The sequence below is a fragment of the Typopeltis vanoorti genome, chromosome 10 (genome assembly GCF_054136105.1).
Source record: "Typopeltis vanoorti isolate ZY-2024b chromosome 10, IOZ_Tvanoo_1.0, whole genome shotgun sequence".
NCBI classification, from domain to species: domain Eukaryota; kingdom Metazoa; phylum Arthropoda; class Arachnida; order Uropygi; family Thelyphonidae; genus Typopeltis; species Typopeltis vanoorti.
Window position 1 is genome coordinate 129919567 of NC_143558.1, and position 15040 is coordinate 129934606.

The 15040-nt window shown below is 35.7% G+C and overlaps 2 protein-coding genes across 3 annotated transcripts in view; one reads left to right on the forward strand and one right to left on the reverse strand.

The window, feature by feature from the left end:
• Positions 1-3147, reverse strand: part of LOC150102791 (transmembrane protein 216-like) — a 95046-nt gene extending 91899 nt beyond the window's left edge. For both annotated transcript variants that reach the window (XM_090399203.1, XM_090399204.1), the window contains exon 1: positions 2953-3147. In XM_090399203.1, the coding sequence (XP_090255329.1) occupies positions 2953-2971 (19 nt within the window). In that variant the 5' untranslated portion in view covers positions 2972-3147. The remainder of the gene's footprint in view (positions 1-2952) is intronic.
• An 83-nt stretch (positions 3148-3230) lies between these two features.
• Tudor-SN (Staphylococcal nuclease domain-containing protein 1) overlaps positions 3231-15040 on the forward strand; it is a 271338-nt gene continuing 259528 nt past the window's right edge. Inside the window, exon 1 of the mRNA XM_090399685.1 lies at positions 3231-3621. Coding sequence (XP_090255811.1) covers positions 3574-3621 — 48 coding nt within the window. The 5' untranslated portion in view covers positions 3231-3573. The remainder of the gene's footprint in view (positions 3622-15040) is intronic.

Genomic DNA, 15040 nt, shown 5'->3' on the forward strand with positions numbered 1-15040 from the left:
ACCCAACTCCCCAATAAGACCTATAGTAGATGCTACTAATGCATCTTGCTACAAACTGTCAAAACAGCTGGTCGACTTGCTGACCCCCCCCCTCTCACTGAACTTTCCACATCCTATATAAAAAATTCTACCCATTTTAAAACCCTAATAGAAAACCTTAAACACAGACATATTGGTAAACTTTGACATCTCCTCATTGTTTACCAATATTCCCTTAATTGATACCTTAACATTCTTAGAAAACGTTTTCCCTCTGACATCTTAGATCTCTTTTCCTTTGCCATCAATTCTGGTTATTTTTCTTGGAAGAACAAAATGTACAAGCAGACAGAGGGAACCGCCACGGGTTCCCCCCTCTTGCCAATTTTTATATGGAAGATTTTCAAAAATGAGCCATAGACTCAGCCTCTCTGAAATCTTCTATCTGGCTAAAATATGTAGATGATGTGTTCTCTATTTGGCCTCATGGCCCAGACACATTAGACTCCTTCCTCAGTCACCTCAACAGCCTACATCCAAGAATCCAGTTTACGATGGATAAGGAAAAGAACAATTGTTTACCATTCCTAGACACCTTAGTTACACGCCCTCCTAACGGTACACTTTCCTTCACTGGGTACAGAAAATCTATGCACACAGGCAGTTACATTCACAAACTCTTCCACCACCACTCCTCTCAACAATATGGCATTATTCAAACTCTAACCAAGAGAGCCCACAATCTTTGTTCCAGTGGAACCACCCTTATAACTATGAGCTTGACCACATACACAACACTTTCCTTTCCAATGGCTAGTGATCACAGTATTAAAAAAAAACAGTTCCTCCCCCATTCCTCGATCTTCTCTTCAGAAAGAGTTTAGAAATGCCATCACCATACCCTATATCCGTGGCACATCGGAAAAAATAGCCAAGATTTTAACCTACACACAGCATTTAAGCCCCACCGCAAACTTGCTAACCTTATCCGTTCTACAAAAGATCAGCTCCCTCCTCTCTCAGTGCCTGAAGTTTACAAAGTGCTCTGTTCCTGTAAGCTGGCATACTTTGGACAGACAGGCAGATCAGCAACCATCCGCTTGGAGAAACACAAGTCATACATCTGCAACCACGACTATGGTCAGTCAGACCATGTCTTGGATACAATCCACAGGATCTCATGAAAAAAAATCACCATGCTCCACCACAGCAAATTCAAAAAAGAGAGACTATTTTAGAATCAGCAGCAGCTCTCAGAAACCAACCAAATCTTAATAAATACGGTTGCATTAAGCTTCCTAAGATTTGGGAAACACTTATCATCAGAGATCCCACCTTACATTCCAGGCAACCTACGACAGGAATTGAGAGTCATCCACGTGGCTGGGCTTAGTATTGTGTGGTATTTGTGTAGATGTTACATTAGTTTTTTTTGTAATCCCTGAGGATGTCTCAGTGACTGAGACAAAATATAGGAAGTATTAAATTCTGTTTTAATCCTTTCTGAGTGCTGTATACAATCCATTAAGCCTCCAACCTGATGGGTGGAAGCAAAATGAAAAAAAAAAAACAATGCCTTGAGGTACAGAGCAGAAATCTAATGACAAATGAGCTTTTCTTTGACTTTTAACTTATCTATAATTTTGCTCATGTATATGCACTCTTATCCTTGCACTCATATCACAAATGCTGAAACGCATATTTCCAGCTTCAAGATTTCTCCTCAGACTATATAAAAAAAAAAATGTAGCATTCTTTTCCACTCAACGCACCATAAACCGTGTATAAATCTCAAATCTATCCAACCATTGAATACTGTTCTGAAAATATACCTCAAAATTCTTAACTGTTCTAAAACTTATAGATGCCTCTTCTGCTGATACTGTCAGGAAATGCTCCACCGACGTAACATTCACCATTCCTCCAATTTCCACTAAAGACCTGAGTACAAAATGCTAAGCTTATAGCTGGAAGGTTGGCTTTCAAAGTTCAACTGTGAATCCACCAAATCCACACTCTTGGAAAATTCTTTATCTCTTCAGTTTCTCATTCAACCTATATATATATATATATATCTTATTGAGTTAACTTTCACATTTGACAATCTTTGGACACACCAATCTGATCATTACCACAAAATCAGCACTCTAATTTTACATACTCATTATATTAGCATACAAACACAGCACAAGACCTGAACATAGAGGTCTCTTGTGTCAATGTCATTACACCTTTGCACCATACTTACTCAGATTTGACTGATCTTCCTCATTTTGATGTCATTCCACAGTCTTTAAATTACAAACCCCCTTTTTTCTCTAGCAACGTGCGTTGCTTATACCTGCCCTCACTCTTGCACTATCGTTCTTCTGTACTACCACCTTCAATAACCTGCTTGCCTGTGGCTCTGATCATTATTTCCTCATTTTATCACCGCTTGTATTTTCTCTCTGTCACCTAGCAGTAATCTCTCCAAATGCAAACCTCATTCAACAAAATTAAAGTGTAATAAAGTCATATAGCTCAACACTGCGATGGCGGGAAGAACAAATTCATTGGAACGTCACTGAACACAAACCTTCGCTTGTGTAAGGTTTCAAAACAATGAGTATATTCTATCAGTCAAACATACAAAATACTGCAATTCTTTGTCTTAACTATATACAAGCTTTTGAAATTACGCCGTTTGGCAATCATTTCTTTGGATAGATTACATTTATGTATTGCTTTTATTTACCTGTGTTAAATTTATTTAAATCAGTTTTTTGAAGTTTGAATCATAACAACTGGAACTAGCTGATCAATAGTTCTGTTATCAAAATGAATTTTATTCGGATTGGTTACAAATTGAAAGCAATCCTAATAAAAAGAAATCGTTATTTACATAGTCAACAACTTATGCATAACCCTTAAAACCTGCAGTAAAATTCCCCGTTACAACATCCACACGAGGATCATAAGCACACATCTCACCTGTCCTAATTGCGGCCATTATCAAAATCTTTGTCTTCCTTGTTTATTATCGTATAGCGCGATGAATTTTTTTTCTTATGAAATGAAAACATAACTTATTAATGTTGGAATATTTTAGTTTATTAAGTAATTTCTTTATTTTTTTCCTTTGGTAAAATATCAGTTTAAAATGGCAAAAAATTACAACATCTACGAATGTTATTCTAGGTCTTATCTTTCTAGTGCAAAAGATTTCAATTGCCACATCACGCTCTCCGTCTGTGTAGAGTTATAAAGCGTGGCAGGTTGGAAACATTGATATCGAGGTGCATGACCACGGTTAGCGAATGTCGGTGTTTTGTGGAATTTGTAGCGTGTGATTATGAATGTATAGCATCCGATGATTCAAAAAAAAAATCACGCTATCATGGTTATATAATATTATTTTTTGTTCATTAATACTTAAACTTCTCCAGATTCAACAAACTGCAGCACCCGAAATCCACGATAGTTACCGTAATTGCAATTAAACTTTCGGTGGTGCAGTTAGTATCCGTTTCCGAATAAGAAAAAAAAAAAAAAAACGTGTTTCGTCCACAGTGTTTTTAGTCAGATTTATTTTAAATAGTTTGAAGAAATATCATGTCATCCCAACAACAGCCGGTGGTTCATCGTGGTATAGTCAAACAAGTAAGTGTTTTCTCACCCCCCCCCCCCCATATGGCACTTAGGAAATATATTGCCATAAACTTGGGTATCCTTTTAACCTTAATACCGAAATTTTTAATTCCTCCCTTACTAATATGTATATCTTAAGATAAATGTATTGATGTAGACATCTCGAGAGAAAGTTAAAATATAGTTAACGTGAATAATTCTGCCAGTTGTTTTAATGAATTAAGCAAAATTTTTGGAATTTGCATGGTATAGATGCATCCTTTTTACAACAGCTGGTGTTAGTATTGTTATTTTTTAATTTATATGACTCCCATAAACATGATTTGTATGAATTACTCCACATTTGGTTACTTTTCGTCGAATTGCTTGTTTTGCTTTATTATTGTACTAGCACCTTACTGTACTGTTTTCAGATCCTCCAACCTCCCAAAAAATCCTTAGTTTACTAAATCATTATTTGTTTATTAAACAAATCTAGTCTGCAAACTGTTGCAGTTACATATTATTTACTGTTTCAAACTTATGTTTTTTTATAAGAATCCTTTAAAAGCTGTATTTTTCCATAGATTGTTTTCATTGTATTGAATATATGAATTTCTTTCTTTCTAATTACATTATTGTTAAGTCACAAGGAAAGACATAACATGCATTTGATGCAGGAGTCAAGTTCATGCTGTAACATGGTTTCACAACTACATATAGAGAGAAAGCCACAGCCTAACAGCATGAACATAAAGGGAAGTACTACCTAGTTAACCATATGCCAAGATGGGCGTTAGTGCTTATTAGAGATTATTACGTAAGTCCTCCAGAGAGTCCAGAGAGTTATTTCACCAGGGCATTCTACTATGTGCAATTGTATTTAATCTTCCACCTATACATTGCTATTGTTTGTAAGCTGTGTGTATTTGGCTGATTTGTTTGTATGTGGGATGAAAAAAAAGCCTACAGGAAAAAAAAAAAATCCTGCTTTCTCTTTGAGATAAGTTAACTCACCCCTTTCAGTTGAAAGACCCATATAAAGATTCCTTTTGTGGGGTTGGGTCTTATTCAAAGGAAAGGGTGCAATGTCCAATTTATCCTGTTTCACTATAGTGGTGGGCTACAATGCAGAGTAAAACCATAGCTGATTTTATTGTGTAGGGTCTCTGTATGTACTAAAACTGTATTAGCCATGTAGTTCTCCATGTTTTGGCCTTTCTTTTCTTTAATTATCTGCACAATAAGAGTTAGTAATGCATTTAAAACATGCTGCTAGATTATAAAGTCCTGAATTCAGATTCTGCGTGTGATTCTAGAAACCCAATGGAGTTGCATGTTTGGGTTTATGGCTCCTGCATAACAAACTGGTTGAAAAATTTTTGCTTTGTAATCTTAGCTGCCTTAGTGTTCTGCCAAACAGTAACTTGCAAAATAATATAAAAGGCATTATAAATTAAAGATACCAAAAAATTGCATAATTAGTTTAATCCGTTATCCAAGTGTAAGCAAACAAAGTTTGCACCTGAAGTATTTTCAGGACTGGGGTAACTCATATATAGAAGCTAATGACTTCACATCACTTGCACTTATCCTCAAGGATATGTGCTTTGCATTATGGGATACTAAGGCAAGTGATGTGAAGTCATTAGCTTCTATATATGAGTTGCCCCAGTCCTGAATATACTTCAGGTGCAAAGTTTGTTTGTTTGTTTGCTTACACTTGGATAAAGGATCAAACCAAGTATATAATTTCATGGTATCCATAATTTATAGTATAACCAGGTGGGAAAACTTCCAACAATATAAAAGGCCGTTCTCCAAAGCAATCCTATGCAGTGGACATGGTATGATCTGCATGAGACTGTATAGTTTCTCTGTGCTGCTGCATTCTGTTACTGTTGTGTGTGTGAGATAACAAAATACAACAGTAGATACATGAAATTGCTGATCTCAGGTCCTAATAGTACTTCTTGTAAAATTATTCATAGTATTATAGAGGCAAGAACACACTTTCAGAAAAAATTGTTACCACTTCATTGGATCAGATCAAGAGGAAAGAATGTTGTACTTGACAAATTTTGCTGTTTTCCTAACTAAGCAAACGAGGTCTGCACGTTAACTGTTTTCATAACTATCTACTTCAAGCAAACTATTTTCTTATGCTTGGGTAAAGGATTAAAACAAGAGTATGTCTTGTCAAGTATAATGTACTTTGTAATCCAATTTCTACAAGATAGAAAGAGATTTAACTTGGTCTACAGTATTTGGGTGTAGAGTAAACTGATGAAATAAACTTTTTTAAAGTATGTTCTAAAAAATACAGTATTATTATTATTATGTGACACCGCCAAGGATTCATCATGAGAGCACTGTACTCCACTCTGCTGCACACATCTAACTATATCCCCTACTTCTTAATTCTCCTACTACACATAACTGCCATCAACACTTATCTACAATCCCCTCACCACCACCAGCAGTACTTTTTGTCTGTAAATTGTGTGTGTTGTGCAGGCTAATTTGCTGTTAGGAAGATGAGAAAACCAGAGTATAAGTGAATGTAAGTAGAAATATATTTTTTGGATGTCTAGGGGAAGGAAGATGGCTTTATACAGTTGCTGCCGTGCGATATATAAAGACTCTCCATAATTTTCTTTTAATCATACAGGATTCATTCTTTCTTGTGATTCCATCTCTTGGGTAATTTTCCTTTTTTTTTTTTTTTTTTTTTCAGCCAGTTTTCCAGCAGGTGTTATTCATTTTACAGACTTTGTTCAAAGGACTACATCTTATTCCTCCTTTCCAGGCTTACAGGTCAAGTGGCCTGTTCTGGACTCAATTCCATGTTTTTAACGGTCTTCCTTTGCGTTGGGTACCTTTTGGGGATCTCTCGGAGGACCCTGTAACCTCTAGGGAGCACGTCCCAAGGTGACAGATAGTGGAGCCCACCAGATATGGTGGGGTGTTCGAATATGCCGAATAAGTAATCGGGAACCAACAGGGCCACAGGGGCTGTCATCTTGATAGCAAGGGAAATGGCTTTCCCATGGTCCCCTAGCTGGATCTATCCACTTCTTCCTCTTCTTTGAGATAGGTCCCCTTTGCTTTTTAACCTTTCCTATATAGCATTCCTCGCCAACTCTTGGTAACTCATGACCCTAATGCTTAAAGTATTTGAAGGTTATGGGTCATTCTATTTCTATCTCTAATCTGTCTCTGTCTTCTCTTTAAAATTCCTTCCTACCACTTTAAGGCAAGCTTGAAGGCTTTAAGATGGCAGCCCCATCACCAAGCTAGACTGCAGGTGGCCAGTAACCTTTTGTTGAAATTTTAATTCACTAAAAAGGCTCATGAAGCATTACATCAATGTAATTTATTTCTCATTCATGCTGTTTTAAGCAAATTTTATAACCATTAGGTTTACTGTTTGCTGGCTGTGTGATATGAGAACTAAACTTTGCTATGTTTGGTTTCCCCTTCTGTGTGTTAAGACTTAAGTGCTGGGAGGACATTATATGGGAGGTTTAATGGAGTGTGGTGGTGGTATTGGTTATGTGGGTGGTGTTTGTGATAAAAAAAAAAAAAAAAAACTAATTTTAATGCTTCCAATATTTCGTCTCACTCTCTGAAACATCTTCACCGAGTACAAAAAAAACATCACACACACACACAGAGATAACACAATGCTTAATGAAACATGTGGGTGACTTTAAAGTCCTATCTTGGTGCTCTCTATGAGCTTTTATCAAATGCCTATAGAGGGTGCACCATAGGACTTTAGAGTACTGCCAGTTCACTTGAACATTCTTGTAGCACCCTTACTTACATACCATCCAGGCAGACTGCTATATTCTTATTGATATTTTTCAATATATTGAGTATCCAATTCATCTATCTCAATTTTCACATCAGTCTGTTACATCAGTAATTGAAAATCACCACCTGAATGATATATATCCTTGCAAAGTGATCGCCTAGTAACTGAACTATTCTTCTTCTTCTGTCACTTTCCTACCATCAGCACTGAGCAAAGTAATCTTTCCATAATCATTTTCTCTTACTTGTTACGTGGCAAAAAAAAAAAAAACCTTTATTTACTTTGGCCTGCTTAGCTAATTTTCTCTCAAAATCTGATTTAGCCTACCTTTCCATGCTTGTTAGCCTTCTTTCTTGTGCTTTATATTGCTGATGAGCATACTGATCACCTTGTTGTTTATATTCCTTCCACAATTCTTTCTTTTTTTTTTGAAGCTTCTGCTGTATATTGCTACTCATCCCCTTAATCCGTTCTCAGTTTATTCTCCTGACCCTGGTTATGCAGTCAGATACTGCCTCAAACAATCCCTGACCTCTTCCCACACTAATAACTTCATTCCATGTAGCTTCTTATACCATGGTACTGCTTTGAATTGCTTCCTAAGTTTGTCATGATCATCAGCTCCGTAGTTCCACAGACTCTTTCTTTCTTGACTAAAAATTCCCCATGTTGAGCAACTTCCCAGGAAGACTGTATGGTGACTTTCCCCAGTCAGAGGTAGGCTTGCTACTATAGTTATAGATAGATCTTCTGCTCTATTCTGAAAAAAAAAATTACCAAATCTTGATGTTATCCATATCCAGTTAGATCCCACTTGATTGCAGTAAATCAAAAACCTGAAATGTGGAAAGGCAGCTGGATTATATGAAATTCGGCCAGAATTGCTAAAATATGGAGGCATAAAAGTTTTACGGTGGCTGCATTGCATAATTCCAAAGGCCTAGTCCAGAGAATCAAATTCCAGATGATTGGAGCAGAGCTCTCATAGTACCCAGCACTCTCAAAAGGATTCAACAAGAACATAATTTGTTGGCAAGTTTAATTTCTAACCAAGTGAAAAAAAAAGTTTCTATCTTTGATCCAGCGATTTTAATAACATGACAGACCTTTTTGCTTCTTGTATATCAGGAAATATAACTTATGCATTACTTGTTCTCTCTTCTGGTTCTGGCTCCCACTGGTGAGACCTCAATAAAGGAAACCAGCCTATGTCTTGCCCTTTCCCCATAGTATTATATATGTTTGAAAGTTTGGTTTGGTTTATAGTTTATTTTGCACAAAAACAATATAGGTCATACTGTGCTATACTAAAGGTTACAACTATACATAAGCAGTTATAGAAAATTGCAAGCAGTATGCCTGTGCAAAAATCAAGTTCCACAAAGCAGCATTTATAGATAACAGAACTGCTGCAGAGGGCACAGCAATACACAAGGTCAGAGGTTATTACTGTAGTACAAAAATAGTTAACAAGTTAATACACAAACTGCATGTACACAACACCAAGCCAAGGAATGTAGTATCTACATATACGTAAAATTATAACAGATGCTTTTACAGCAGTCCAAAAATAGGCAAAAAGGGATTATTATATAATATGCATGGATGAAAATTAAATTTAGCAATGCGTTATCTACATATAAACAGAATTATTGGAAGGTGCACAAATATACAAGGTGTCCTACAGCGATACATAATTAGTCGAAAAATAAACTAGTAAATAAAATGCATATACATAATTCAAGTTAAGCAATGTGGTATCTACATATAAACAAAATTACTGCAGAGGTTTCAGCAGTACATAAATAGATAACAGTACAAGTTAACAAATGCATATACGAAACAATCCAAGGAATGTGGTATCTACATATAGTAAGATTACAACAGATGTTATTATAGTAATACATAAAGAGTCAAAAAGGAATTATTATACAACATATATGCATAAAAATTGAGTTTAGCATCGTGGTATTTACATATTAACAAAATTACAACAGGGTGACAAATATACAAGATCAAGGCCTACGGTAATACATAATTGGTCAAAATTTAAACTAATGAATAATATATATGTGGAAAAGTTAAATTAAGCAATACAGTATTTACATATAAACAAATTTACTGTTAAATGTGTTTGTACAAATTAATTCTTTGTAAAAAAAAAATTAAAAACATCATGCAATCTGCCTGAGTCTGCTCTGCTAGCATCTCTCTGAGTGTATATGGCTTGGTTAGATAGGTGAAAATTTCATTCCTCTCTCGTGTAAAGTGTTGACACTACCAGAATATGACAAATAGTGAGATGTGTATTTTATTTTTCACATGGGTCATCAACCCTTAGTAAATAAGAATGCTTAAGGTGACTGTGACCTATGTGGAGCCTAGCAAGAACAACCTCCTCCCTTCTCTTTGTATGTTTACTAGAATGCCAGTGCTTAATTTCAGGTTTAATGTCTTATAATTTGTTTGTTAATGCTTCCTGCCATGATGACTCCCACTGAGCAATTAGCTTTGATCTTATAAGCTGTCTGTAGTCTGTATATGGTACTGTCAAACAATATGTGGAGAAGATATGAGCTGATTTAGCAGCTGCATCCTCATTTCCTTTAATTCCGATGTGGCTGGGAATCCAGCAGAACTGAACATAAAAAAATTAAGGATTTTCATTTTGTGAAACAGGTGTAGCACCTCATAAAGTACTGGATGTGGATTATACATAGGAGAGGAGATCAATGACTGTGTAAATTATACACTTTTGGTAGCAGTTTTCTTTTATATGCACAAGTGCAAGCTGAATGGTGTGTAACTCAGCTGTATAATTACTGCGGTCTGGTGGGATCTGATTTGAGATAATAATGTAAGTTAACACAGCAACACAACCAGCAGAGATATTAGTTCTTCAACCATCAGTATAGATGGGCAAGAAATCATCGTGTGCTGCTCTGTGTGCATTAAACAATTGTAGGTAGATGGATGATGGAGTATAAGATTTCTGTAGCTGACAAAGTGAGAGATTGCAGGATGGTGTGCAAACCTGCCGTGGAGGGATGCTGTTTAGTATAGGTAATGTTGTCAACATTTATACTAACAGCTTGCACAGTCTCTTTAACATGCATGCTAAAAGGATGTATAGCAGTTTGACGTGTATGACATTGAGCTTCCCAATGCAGAATAAAGATACCAGTCCGTGTAGGATGATCTGGAAGAGATTTTATTTTTAGGGCATAATTAAGAGATAACTATTTCCGTCGAAGTGATAGAGCCAGTTCATTTGCTTCAACATAAAGACTTGGAGTGGGTGATGTGCGAAAGATGGCAGTAGCCATCTGTATACCCTGATGATGGATGGATGTTACTCTGTCTTGCAGAACCATAGACTTGGGACCCATAATCCAGTTATGAATGTATAAGTGCATGATAAAGATGGAGCAATGAAGCTCGATCAGCACCCCACTCAGTAGAGGATAGTGTGTGAAGGAGGTTTAAAGTTCTCTTGCACTTTTCTCTTAGTTGACGAATGTGTGCTAGAAATGTAAGTTTTCTGCTCAAGAACTTGGATTTTGTAGCTACTGAAATAACAATATGTCCCATTTTTAATTCGGGATCCGGGTGATGAGTGAGTTTTCAATAGAAGTGTAGACTGACACTTTTGTCTTTTGAAAACCTAAACCCATTATTAAGAGCCTGCAGAGAGACATGATCAATTGCTTGCTGAAGTTGTCTTTCAATTACCCTCATGTTATGTGAGTCACTTTAAATTGTGAAGTCATCAACATATAGAGCATTGTCTACAGTGGGAGGAAGCTGTTCACTGATTGAGTTAATTTTAATAGCAAAAAGGGTCATACTTAAGACGGAGCTTTGGGGAATACCCTGTTCTTGATGATATGATCGAGACAGCATACTTCCCACTCTGACTTGGAAAGTTTTCCTGAACAGAAAGTTTTTAATAAATGCAAGGAGGTATTCTTTGAGACCTCTAGGTTATAGAGGTCTTTTAATATGCCATATCTCCAGGCTGTGTCGTAAGCTTTTTCCATGTCAAAGAAAACTGAAATAAGATGTTCTTGCTTCAGAAATGCATCTCTTATATAAGTTTCTAAATGACCCAAATGGTCTAAAGTTGAATGATGTCTATGGAAACCATATTGTGTACTGGAGAGAAGACCGTTGCTTTCTGAATACTAGAGAAGTCTGGCATTAATAATTTTCTCTAGTATATTGCAAGAGCAATTGGATCGATAATTATTTGCTTGTGTTGGATCTTTTCCTGGTTTTGGGATTGCAGTGACAATTAACTTATGCCAAGAATTTGGAAACACTTCCTCTCCAAGTATTCTGTTGTATAATAAGAGAAGAAGATCCATAGAAGAGGATTATAGGTGTTTTATCATTTCGTAATGGATGTCATCAGGTCCTACTGCGCTAGGGTGAGATTGTAGGAGAGCTCTTTTTAATTCCTCCTTAACAAATGGCTGAAGAATGTTGGTAGAAAAATGAAGCCTTTGTTTCTCTTGCTGCTCTTTCAGTATTAAAAATTCAGGAGAATATGAAGCTCTTGCTGACATTCTAGCAAACATTTCTTCCAAAGTGTCTGCAATAGCTTTGGGATCAGCAAAAACACTTCCAATATGGTCTAAGGTAGACAAACAATGTGTACTATATCTGCCTTTCCGATTTTATCCCATACAATTTTTGGACTGGTTATTTGATTAATTGATGTAGTAAATTGGATCCATTTGAAAGAAAGTGTGCTTTGCATTATGGAATACTCAGGCAATTAATGTGAAATTATCAGCCTATATACAAGTAGCATAGTCGTGAAGATACGTCATTATATTCTTATTGCAAAATTTGTTTGCAATAAGAATATAATGTCTTTGCAAGTTTAATTTAATTTGTAGCGAATAAAACATGTTCTACATTGGCATGAACGTTGACATTACCTGCACCAAAGAACAATATTCTTTCAGGACAGTATTGTATTCTATCATGTTTCCTCTCTCTGTTCCAGCTGCAGAGATCCCATGCTCCATCAGCCATACACTTGCAGTTATTTAATGTGCACAGAGCAGAGCACTCAGATTTCCTACTTATCAATACTGACAGTTCAAAATCTGAGACCTCTGTTGGTTTTCTGTTGTATTTCCTGACGTTATCATATCCAATTAGATCCCATTGATTGCAGTAAATCAAAAACCTGAAATGCGGAAAGGCAGCTAGAGTATATGAAATTTGGCCAAAATTGCTAAAATATGGAGGCATAAAAGTTTTATGGTGGCTGTATTGCATAATTCCAAAGGCCTGGTCAGAGAGTCAAATTCCAGATGATTGAAGCTGAGCTCTCATAGTATCCATCTATAAAAAGGGAAATAAAATTGAATGTGAGAATTGCAGAGGTTTCCCTACCGAGTGTTTATAGTAAGATTTATGCAAGCATATTCGAGAAATGGATAAGTACAGTTGTGGAAGGGAAGCTTGGGGAAGAACAGGCTGGATTCAGGCCAAATAGAAGTTATCAGGATCAGATTTTCACTTTAAGACAAATAGTTGAGAAAACTTGGGAATATAACAAGGATTTGTATTTCAGTTTTGTTGATCTGGAAAATGCATATGACAAGGTGCCAAGAGGAAAGTTCTTTAAAACGTTAGTTATATAGTATAAATGGAACATTATAACAAGGGTTGCATACTCTCTATTTAAATGCTATGTAAGTCAGCAGTTAGAATTCAAGGAGGTACAGGAAGATGATTTGAGATAAATGTGTGACAAGGGTGCACGTTATCTCCACTGTTATTGTTATTTATATGGATCACATTATGAAGGAAAGTAGTATTAAATCTGATATAAAAATTGGTGATGTTAGTCTTAGCTGTTTACTTTATGCAGTTGTTATGCTTCTGAATAAATCCAGTACAAGTCTGCAAGATTCCCCGACTAAATTAAATAACTTTTGAAAGAAATTTGGTATAAAAATCAGTAATATAAAGACAAATAGGCAGAATCATTGAATATATCAACTGCATCGTGAATGGAGCTTATAGAACATGTAAAACGTTTCATCTACTTAGGCACAATATTTAGTGAAGATGGTAAATTAAATATGGAAATAGACAACAGAATTAGTAGAGCTGTGTTGTTGGAAGTCATCTGAATAAATTTATATGGAATTAGAAAGAAATGAGTCAAAACACTAAATTAGCTGTATGCAGGACAGTGTTCGAACCAATTTTATCTTATAGATCCAAGAGCTGGGTTTAAAAAAAAAACACTTGATCAAAGACTAGAGACCTCTGATATGAGAGTTCTGAGAAGGATCAGTGGAGTGAACAGATGGCATCAATTTAACTATCACACTAAACCTGAGGATATTAGGAAAGAACTTGCCATTGTTAGCATTCAAGAATATGTTAGTAGAGCTAATCCCAGGTGGTATGGTCACTTAAGAATGGGAGATGAAAGATTAGCAAAACAAGTGCTCTTTGCAAGGTTAGCAGGAAAAAAGATCCAGAGGAAGACCTAGATGTAGATAGATTAATACAGTAAAAAGCACGTTAACAGACAAAAATATAGAATTTGATAATATTGGAGTCTTGAAAGATAACAGATTAATTTGGTGAAAAATTATTGATCAGAAGTTAGTAATGGTATAACTTTTTCATGTAGTACTATCATAATTCTTTATATACATACTAGGGGGGCTCCACCCCCTGGTGCCTACGGCACTCAACCCCCCCCGATTGCAATAGAACTGTGAGTGCACATTAGGTATGAACAGATTTGTAAAGGAGACCAGTGACATTATCAAGGAATTAGCCTTAATATTGGCAAAAAAAAATCAATAAAATTCTGTTGAGCTGTTTGAAACACGAGTCTCATCTGTTGTTGGTATTTGGGACTAGTTTGAAAATGAATAAGAACTTGTTCTAAGAATTTAATAATGAATAAAGAATTTTTATTTGGATATATTCTAGTTAAAGGATTCTGAGTGTGGATGAAGCTCTGTAAGAATAGACAGTTCTTTTGATGTATTGAACATTTTTCATATAGTGTATTTTTTTTCTCCCTGATTTATTGAATATAGTACATTTACTGATATATTTTAAGGCATACTGTTAAATTAAGATAGTTTTTAAAAATGGTGCCAAATATCCTTGTAGAACAGTAAAGCAGCATTGAAAGCTAAGGACAACAATAACATAGAATCCAGAAACGAGAACCTTTATATTGATGGTGTAAATGGATTAAACATCCAGATTAAAAGACCAGAGAGTTAGTTTTTATAAATATTTTTCTGCTTTCTCTAAGACCAGTAAAGGAAATCAGGGAGAATAAGAGGCAGAAGGTCAGGAAATTTGTAAGTTATCAATGAATAATAATAAGTACAATAATAACAGGGTGAATCAGTTAAAATATAAGAAAAAAGAAGTAATGTGGTATTGTGATTCGATAATTAAATTTGCATTTGACAGCCGAGTTACTGTCTTGAATTTCCCAAGAGCTAAAATAAAGAATGTGACAAGAGCAGTAGAGAAACTATGGAAAAGAGAAAGATGGTAGTGCTTATTCGAACTAATGATTTAAGTAGTGATGATATAGCATGAAAAAGGATATGAAAGAAACAAGAAAAT